General features: G+C 41.1%; 1 protein-coding gene across 1 annotated transcript in view; it reads left to right on the top strand.

The window, feature by feature from the left end:
* The first annotated feature begins 6577 nt into the window (after positions 1 to 6577).
* Positions 6578 to 9636, top strand: part of TSPAN13 (tetraspanin 13) — a 41522-nt gene continuing 38463 nt past the window's right edge. Inside the window, exon 1 of the mRNA XM_019650660.1 lies at positions 6578 to 6864. Coding sequence (XP_019506205.1) covers positions 6802 to 6864 — 63 coding nt within the window. The 5' untranslated portion in view covers positions 6578 to 6801. The remainder of the gene's footprint in view (positions 6865 to 9636) is intronic.

Genomic DNA, 9636 nt, shown 5'->3' with positions numbered 1-9636 from the left:
TGTGTGTGTGTGTGTGTGTGTGTGTGTCTGTGTGTGTGTGTATGTATATGTGTATATATATATTTATGTATATATCTATATATGAATAATTTTAATTAAGAATGTAAGGAACAGAAAATAAGTTAAAATGTGGTCTTAACAAGAGAAGGGAAATTTCAGAAGTTTCAGTTTGTCTTTTTCCATATTCATTCTTTGTTCTAAAATTTTTCCAAGCTTGTTTCTATTGATTTTTTTCTTTTGCAATTTTTTTCCGATACCTTTGAGTGTTTTCGTGAAAATCCCCAGCACCATCATACATTATACTGATTTACATTAATTCTAAGACACACATTTTAATACCTTTGAAATTGGGATTGTCTTAGGTAAAACATTACATAGTTATCTGATAAAAACAAATCTATTTATGCGATCTGTGGGGAGAAGCAGCCCTGGATTCCGGAAGAGAGCTCAAGCTTGAGTACTAATTCTATAACTTGCTTGGACTGTAATCTTGGGCAAACAGTTTACTTTATTTGAGCTTCAGTAGTGTTTTTTTTTTTTTGCTTTTTTATTTAAATTTATAAACTGGTGATGATATTTTTTACTCTTCCCTTTTTGGGTTGTAGTGAGGATAAAGTGAGACAACGTAGATAAATGCTTTGGATGTACTACAGAAAAAAAATTAAGTTTTTACAGCTTCACGTGGAAAAAGTTGAATTATTTTAAATTTCTAAATTATAAACTTACATGTTACAATGAAGAAATTTTCAAACTATTGGGATTACTAACACTTAAGGCTTGTGTTAATTCAAGCAGGTCCTACATAGGCAAGAGTGTATACCCTCAAAATAATAATATTAATCTTGCCGTTGTAAGGAAGAAAAATGACTGAGATGCAGTAAATATAAATTTGGATGACCTACCTGAACCTTTTTTTTTTTTTGAGTCCTATTCTGGTAGGCTGCTCTAATTTTGTTCCGTCTCAACTCTAAAATAAATGAAAAGCACTAGTACTTAAGTGAAAGAAAAATATACTTGTTGAAATTGCTTTCAAATGTTTGCATTTACCATTTTCCAAAATTATCATCATCATTTTTAAAATTGTTTGTTATTTTTGGTATTTTAAGGCATGGTTAGCTTTATGTTGTTTCTCTCTCTGCCCTTGTTCAAACTACTGAATGAATTTAAACATGAGTTATTATTTACAAAACCTGGAATTTTCACATGATGATGTTGTGCTTGTATTTATAATCTGCTTTTGTGCCAATTCTGTAAAATTTTTCAATTTTTAACCTAAAACACAATAACAAAAATGTGCCATTTATGCCATTTCTTACTTGAAATGAGGTTATCGACTTTTCACAAAGTTTAACTTCATAATTAAGAGGCATTTACAAAGAAACAATTAATTTTGGGGAAAATTGTATTTCAGCCCATATTTGAAAAGTGAGATTTGAACATCTCAGTGGCTTAATATTACATACAGTTTTTAGGTGATTTAAAAGTGGGCTGTGGTCACTTCAAACACATTTGAATTACTGGTGAGGACAGTCTCAGTTGAATTCCTCTTCCTTTTTAATCACATTTCACATGGATTCATCCTCCGAACTGTCTTAACATGGTAAAATGAATAATTCAAACCCACTTGGAATGGTGGATGAAAACTCCTGGAAAATAAACCCAAATTCTTCAACATGCCATTCACCATCTGTCAGCATCCACTCCTCACATTTGCATCTCTATATATATTTCGGCCACAGAGGATTCCCCACATAGCTTGCCCTTTCTTGCCTTTCTGTCTTTGCTGATCCTCTGCTGTCAACCTATTATGCCTTGCACTGTCTTTGTAAGGTTACTCACATAAAGCCTCCTGTTTCTTTAGTCAGAATGAATTGTTTCCTTAAATTTTCACTTGAGAATCTTAATACTTGAATGCCACACCAGACTAATTTACTTAGGATTCAGGGAGGGTGGGGAGGGTGTGTGGGTTTTTTTTAAAAAAGTTTTTTTATAGCTTCCTAGCTAATTCTAAATTACAGTGAGGAGTCTCTGCCATTGACCATGCCAACGCTTCATATTGTAGATAGCTTTGTGCCTGTGTTTACCCTCCAGTTAGACCATTCATCTTTTCTTGGCAGAGATCATAGCTTTCTCTGTGTTGTGTCCATCAGTGAGGAACGTTTTATTTTTTGAACACAGAACCTGTACTCTCTGAGTACTTCTTGAATTTGCAAATTGGCTACCCCCTTTTCATCAGCAGGAAACCATACCTAATGGTGTATAAAAATGAAAATTTGATCAAAATTGTATCTAGAAAGCAGCCAAATCTTTTAAAACATGAAAGTTAGCATTGGGTTAAAAAATAATAAGTGGGAATTATTTTTATCTCCCTGCTGTAGAATCTAATGTTTCTTGAAATGCTGTTTTTTTCCTCCATTGTTGCCCGACTTTCTGAGGTTTTCCCTATAACTTTTCCTATTAGCAAAGCCACTTCCTGTAAAATTCTACTATAATCATAATTGGCTCGGGTTCTATATCGTTTCATATATGATGGTAAGGATTAGTCTGCTTGGAACAAAAACTTGAAGGAGATGAAGGACAAATATCTGAGAAAAATATTTAAGGTAGAGGGAACGGCCTTTGAAAGAAGCCTGAGGGAGGACTTTCTTGGTTTGGTGGGGGACAGAGAGGAGTCCAGTGTGAATGGGACAGAGGGAGCAAGGGGTGGTAGAAAGTGAATCAGAGAAGTCTGGGACCCAGGTTACGGAGGGCCTCCAGAGCTCTGTAAGGACTTCAGCTTTTGCACCAAGTGAAGTGGGGAGCAATTGGTGCCTTTGTGCCTGATTTTCATTTAAAAGATTGTCTGGGGCCGCCCTAGTGGCGCATTGGTTAAGAGCTGGTTTGAGACGCCAGAGGGCCCCGGTNGTAGGTTATGTTTTGCCGTGTTCTGCCCAGAAATGGCTCAGAAAAGATTTTCGTACAGTGCTGAATTCAAGTTAAAAGTGATCCAGTTTGCCAAAGGGAATGGAAATCGTGCTGCTGAATGGAAGTTTGGTCCTCCTCCAACTGAGAAAACAATCCGAGACTGGCTACGGGAAGAAGAAACCCTACTGAAAACGCTATGGCAGAAGAAGACCATGAGACGCAATATATGAAGACAGTGATTTGTCATCAGACACAGATGAGGACAAGTTAATGGCTGGGAGTTTTGACAGTGACGAGTTGTATGAATTTTATGATGCATAAAACTTGAGTTCAATAACTTTATGTAATACATTTTTTTCAAATTTCAGGCCCCCAAATTAAGGTGCATCTTATACATGGGGACGTCTTATACATGGGGAAATACGGTAGCTGGGGCAGGAGCACTCTTTTCTTACCACAGCCTTTGGGGTTTATAACCCTTGTACTAAGTGAAGACCCAAGAGTTAGAGCTGGCAAATAGTTGTAGTCTCACTCTGGCTCGGGCTCTTCGTGTAACTGAGTGAAACGCTCTGTCTCTCTGACTCCATTATGTTCAAGCCTGCTTGGTTCCTGTGGCCTTCAGGCTAATAGCTCCTGCTTAGTCTTGCATATAGGCATGACAATCATTAGGAGAATTCTGCTTGCAGCTTGAGGAGATAAGGGAAGTATGTACAAAAATAATGATTGTTTATCAAAGATTTGCAGGAACCTCTTGACCAGACTCACTTCAACTAGCACAATATTCCTCAGACTCCTACTGGCCCTCAGATAACTATGGTGGTCAATATCTTTTTGCCTCTCCCATTCCCCCTCTCCTTGACATAAAAGAAGACTGAACCCTGTACTTCCTTAAGATGGATTTGAGTTAGCCACTAGGGCTCCCATCTTCTGAGCTGGCACCTTCTCGATCAATAAACCTTTTCCCTACTCTAAACGCTGACGTTTTGAGGTTTGGCTTTCTGAAGTTTTGGGCACACTGACTTTGGACCAGTAACACTTGGATTATAAACTGTCAGACTAGTCCACATATGGGCATTAAAAGATGGTTAAATGATCAACTAGTTTCTCTTTATCCTTTTCTATAGCAGTCTTCCTTTGACAGCCAATCCACAAGTGATACAAGCAACTGTGGGCTTTTTCTTCCTAAAACTGTCATGTGACTTCCTGGATTCTAGTTCCTTTAAATGTCTTTGGGGGCCTCAGTTCTCTGATAGGTTTTTTCTTTAAAGCTATGATTTTGTAGCTTATCTAGCTCCTTGTTAGCATGGACTAAATAGTCTTTTATAAAATTCTACATTCCAATGCTAAGGAGAAATCCATTATGTTTATTTGCTTTCTTTCCCAATTTGCAGTAGTTTCTCTGTTTTCTCTATTAAAGGCCACAACTCCTATTAGACAGCACTCCTACAACTGCAGCTCTTGCCTGGCTTCTGTAACTGCTCCCTTAAGATGCCCCTCAGACTTAAGGGGAATCGTAAGTGCCTGTTCTTGCTAGGTCTGAGCTGACACACTGTCCATTGTTGGCTTCCTTTAACCTTGTTCAAACTTTTGAAAATAGTCCCTTAATGATCCTCTTCTCACTTATGCTATTTGAATGAGCTGTCTCCTTCCTGCTGGACCCCTGATAGGTGGCACTTCTCTGAGAAAAAGGAAGAGATTAAGCCCACAGGGAGATTGTAGATAATATTATGAAGAAGGCAAAAAGAGAGTTGCCATAGTTGGTTGAGTAATGTTGACGTGATGGCAATGTTGGTGACATCCAGGAATGGGAAGAGGAAGAATATTGATCTCCCTGCTAACACACTTTTTTTTTTAGTAAGCCTATGGCTTTTTTTTTTTAATTTATTTATTTATTGTTAGTTTCAGGTGTACAGAACAATGCAATAGTTACCCTTTTCACCCTCACAAAGTAACAACCCCCCACCCCCCATCCACTGCCCTCCCATCCCCATATCATGCTTATCTATTACAATTCCATTGAATCCGTTCCCGCACTCTACTCCGTGTCCCGAGGTTATATGTATATATAATTATAGTTGACATACAGTGTTATTCAACATCAGTTTCAGAAATACAATGCGTTGGTAAGGCCTCCACATCAACTATGAAGTGGACTCCCCAAAAGGGCATTGGTCCATCTGGCTCCCTAAGAAATGCTTACAACGTTATTGATTGTATTCCTTGGACTATCTTTTTCTATCCCTGAGGCCATATTACAATTACCAATTTGTATTGTCTCATCCCTTCCCCTCTCCTTCATCCCCACCCCCTCCAAACTAACAACCCTCAGTTCTTCCTCTGTGTCTCTGAGACTATCTCCATCCACTTCTCCCATCCATTCAGTTCCTTAGAATCCACGTATAAGTGAGATCATATGATATTTGTCTTTCTCTGACTGACTTATTTCACTTAGCATAATGTTCTCTAGTTCCATCCATATTGTTGCAAAAGGTACTACTTCCACCAAAATATTGTTTGAGCTAGGGGGTTATTTTCCAGATTGATTTTTGGAATACTTCTTGGTGTATACAGAAGGTTAATGTGAAGAACAAAAAGTAAAGAATCAGTGGAGGCTTCTTGACGTGGTTGGGTTTGGGAAGGTAAGGAGAGGTTAGAAGAGGAGCAGAGAATTCCAAGGAGACAAATTTCTTTAACAAGCTGCAGAGTTTTATTTAACATATATTTAACATTTACTATCATATAATAACATGAACCCTTAGGTTCCATGTAAGATTCTGAAAATGTCTTTATAACAACATTTTCTGGTGGAAGGTGCTATGAAATAGCCAAACCTTTATTGGTTTATGGTTCCTGGAACACAGTAAGCATTCAAAAACTGTTAGATCTACTATTAGCAGTTGACATTTATTGCCAGGCACTGTGCAAAAAGCTTGACATATTGTTAGTATTCCAATTTATAGGTCAGGAATCTGTAGAAATAAGATGCATTTCTAAAGTAGACAAAGTGATAGCGAATTGACTGAGGTGAAGACTGTCATTTAAAATTTTCAGTTATTTGTGGAAAAAAGTTTACTGAAATTCAAAATTGGATGACAAAAATAATCTCTTGATTTTCTTTTGCATGCACGTGTATTCATAAAGCTTATTAATATTTTGCAAATCCCTGTCGGATAAATCTGACCTGATAGGAGTCACAATTACCTTACCTGTTTTCGGAAAGAGGCAGGAATTTCAGTTTCTCCTTTTATTCTTTGACTAACTACCTTCCTTTCATCCATCTCCACTTCATTCTCTCTTTTAAATCTGGCATCCATTCATTGCTGCATTTATGCCTTTCTTCCTCCCTTTATTTAGTCAAACAAGGCCAGGTGCTTAATGTTTAAATCTCATTCGAAATGTGCCACGTCATCCGCCGGGGCCGAGAACTGGGAGGTGCGGTCACGTTTCCCTCTGCCAGGGCGATCTCGGTGGAGCCCCGCCCTCTTCTCCCTACCTGCTCCCCAGGAAACGACAGCGAGGCCAAGTCACAAGCTCTGGCCTCCGGCTTCCTAACCCTAGCCCCAGGGCCGCCCCGCTCCTCCCAGATCCCGACTGGCTGAGCGCATTTATTTGCATATTTCTACCTTTGTTCCTGCTGGCGGCCAATCAGCGCGCGGGGCGAGGTGGAGGGGGGTGCTGGGCGGGGCTCGGGCCCCAGCTGCAGCGGCCGCAGGTTCCGGAGCGAGTCCGAGCCGCCGCGGGCGCGCCGCGCACAGCTACCGGAGCCCCGGGCCCCCCACCGGTGTTCGCACTGTTGCCTCGCTTTGGCCGGGCCCCGAAACAAGGACAAAGAGACTGACCGGGAGGGTCCCCCGGAGCCAGATTTACCTGCAGTTGCGGAGAACTACAGGCTTCAAGATGGTTTGCGGGGGCTTTGCGTGTTCCAAGAACTGCCTCTGCGTGCTTAACCTGCTCTACACCGTGAGTATCTCGATCCCGTGCCTGTGGGTCTGGGGGCTTTGCACCTGCTCTGGTGCTTCATGGCTTCCCCGTCTGGCCAGCGACTCTCTCACTTCATCCCGCGCCCCCTTCCCGTCTTCCCACGGTTTGCGCGCCGGGGCCTCGCCATCAGTCCCCGCCCGCAACCAGGAGCCGGCGCTTGTCGCAGTCTCTTGCTTTCTCTCATTGTGAAGCCGCCGTCTTTCTGGCTCGCTGGCCTGGTCTCTGCCACATTGCTCTAGCCCGCCCCCTCACCCATCGCCTTGTTTTCAGTTATTTGACCAGATCTTCCCACTTTCCTCTTCTGCAACTCGCTCCTGGCTTCCAAACCCATCTGGGACGGGTATGGAGGCAGGAGAGCCGCCTCGGGTTTGAGGACAGTTTTGCAAAATAGCTTGATCTGAAACTGACAAGGCGGCATGTGTGTTTATGTGAGCTCTACGTGCTCCTGTGATTTTAATTGAGGCCATAGAGAGGAGGTTCACAGGATATCCGCACCTTCCGAAGTTTGTTTCGTGCTTACATAAAGGGATGTTTTTCTTTTTTGGCCTGCTTTTTCTCATACTGGATGCTGTTTCCATATGTCTGCCCCCTTATCAATATCCGAACTCCATTTTAAGCAAAATCTTCCAGTAAATACGCGAGCCTCCACCCAAGCCGTGTGTTTTTCCCCCTGCCAACCAGCGTGGGCCTTTTAGTTTTAACGCTGCAGTCTATCTTTGGTTTTTGAGGCGCAATTCTGGGTGAACTGGAGGATGGGAGAGCAGGTTGCCCTTTATTGATTGCCTACCACGTCCCAGGTTTCACATTTGTGATTTTTGTCCGTCACACCGAGGGCTGACAAAGGGACATTGTCTGAATTTTACCCTTAAGAGGACAGACCAAAAAAAAGGGTCTTCATAAAGTTTACATAGCTGGTAGCTGGCCAGTCAGGAATAGAACCCAGGCTGTGGAATACAGATCTTTCCACAGGCTCTACCAGACTGGAGAAACTTCCTCTTCTGTCATCATCCCTCCATCATACAGCCTTGCTCCGTTCTATAAATACACCTGGAGTTTTGCAGCACCCACCCTGAAAACAAACCCAGCTCCCCTGCAATAACAGTGAGCTAGGCCATCTGTGCAAGCTTAGGTTACATCTTTGGAATGGAGGCTGCCTTGTGGTCACCAACAGGAGAGAGGGGCTGGGTCAGTTTACCGTTACTGGTCCTTTGTGTGGGAACAGGATTGCAAAGCTTTGAAGGCACAACAGAAACTGGAATAAAGTATACTGTGCTGGTTAGTTAGGAATCTCATCAACATGGTCATTCATGTCAGACGTGGGGGCAACAATTCTGAAACACCTGGTGATACAGCTCCTTGTAATTGGAGATCCATGGCAAGTGTCAGATCAAAATCCACCTTTGTCTTACCTGAAACATGCTTATCACACTATTTATTAAATGCTGACCAGTTCTCCAGGTATTTTCTTTTATTAGCATGGATGGCCCACTTTGGGCCCTGACTTCTCCCCGACGCCAATGAATTAGTCACCTGTTCACCAGACCCTTAACCTTGTGCTCTGCTTACACACAGTACAAGGTCTGCTTTGCATATTTACCTTGACTGAGGGATCTGTAGAGGTTAATTTACGATACGTGTATTCTTTAAAAAGGTAGTCATTTTTAAATTTAGTTCTGTTGCTTTCAAGGTGTATCATTTCTTGTTGTATTGACTGTGTATCAGGAAAGCAAGGAGAAAGGTGATTCTAAAGGAACATATTAAGACTTTACTATCTATTCTAAATTATTGACCTTCAAAGTGTATTCTATTGATTTTAATAGCTATGCAGTAAAACTTAGTTAATTGGATATTCATAAGACTATAAAAAATGGTTAGCTCTTTTAAATCCTAGACTTTTCAGACAAAAGGGTATTTCTTTAAGTGAATTAGTGTTTACTAATTATATGTTGTGAACAAGCGAAAATAATTTCAGCAATTTAAAATTGGAGATAAACAAAAGGTAAAAGTTGGACTAGGTTTTTAAATAGATGCTGAAAGTGTTCCACAGCTATTCTTTGAATTCTGTGTTTTTCCTGCTCTCTCCCTCACCATTTTAAGATGAGAAATGTTAGGTGATTTGGGGTGGGGTTGAGGTTGAAGACTTGGGAGACACTTCTTTTGAAGGCAGGAATAGAAGAGCCCTTTGTAGGTTCCAATCCCACCTGAGTCAATGCCTCTAAAATGTGCTCCAAGTTGCATGGTTGGGTCTGAGTCTGAGGTCATTTCTGAAAGTGTTTAGTAAAACCAGGATTGCACATAGAGTGGCACGGTAAAGGCTATGGCCTGCCTTAAGCGTCCATTGTGTTGAAGCGTTTTCTTGAGTAACCTAGGACTCTGTTAATCAAACTGTCTACATACTCCTGATATTAGAGCAGAAATTCTGAGCTGTCCAGAAAGCATGTCACTAAAATAGTTTGGAGGAAACATCCCCAAACTTGTCATGGATATTTGATCACAAGCCAAAGGTGCAGTTGATTTTTGTTATTATTGTTGTTTATGGTTTGATTGTTTAATAAGATCCCTAGTACTGAGCAATGAATACAAGTCACATTTGACTTCTGCAATTACAAGTACTCAAAGTGGTTACCATCAGCGTCCAGACACTTCTGATTACAGCGAACTGCTGCTTGAGCAACGTTGACCAACGTGTCCACTTATGTACATTTTTTTGACACTGCCGGAGTGCATGTGTCTGTGTGTGTGTGTGTGTGT

The sequence above is a fragment of the Hipposideros armiger genome, unplaced genomic scaffold (assembly GCF_001890085.2).
Source record: "Hipposideros armiger isolate ML-2016 unplaced genomic scaffold, ASM189008v1 scaffold_143, whole genome shotgun sequence".
NCBI classification, from domain to species: Eukaryota; Metazoa; Chordata; class Mammalia; order Chiroptera; family Hipposideridae; genus Hipposideros; species Hipposideros armiger.
The sequence above is the reverse complement of the archived record's forward strand: the minus strand, read 5'-3'. Positions and strand labels throughout refer to the sequence as shown.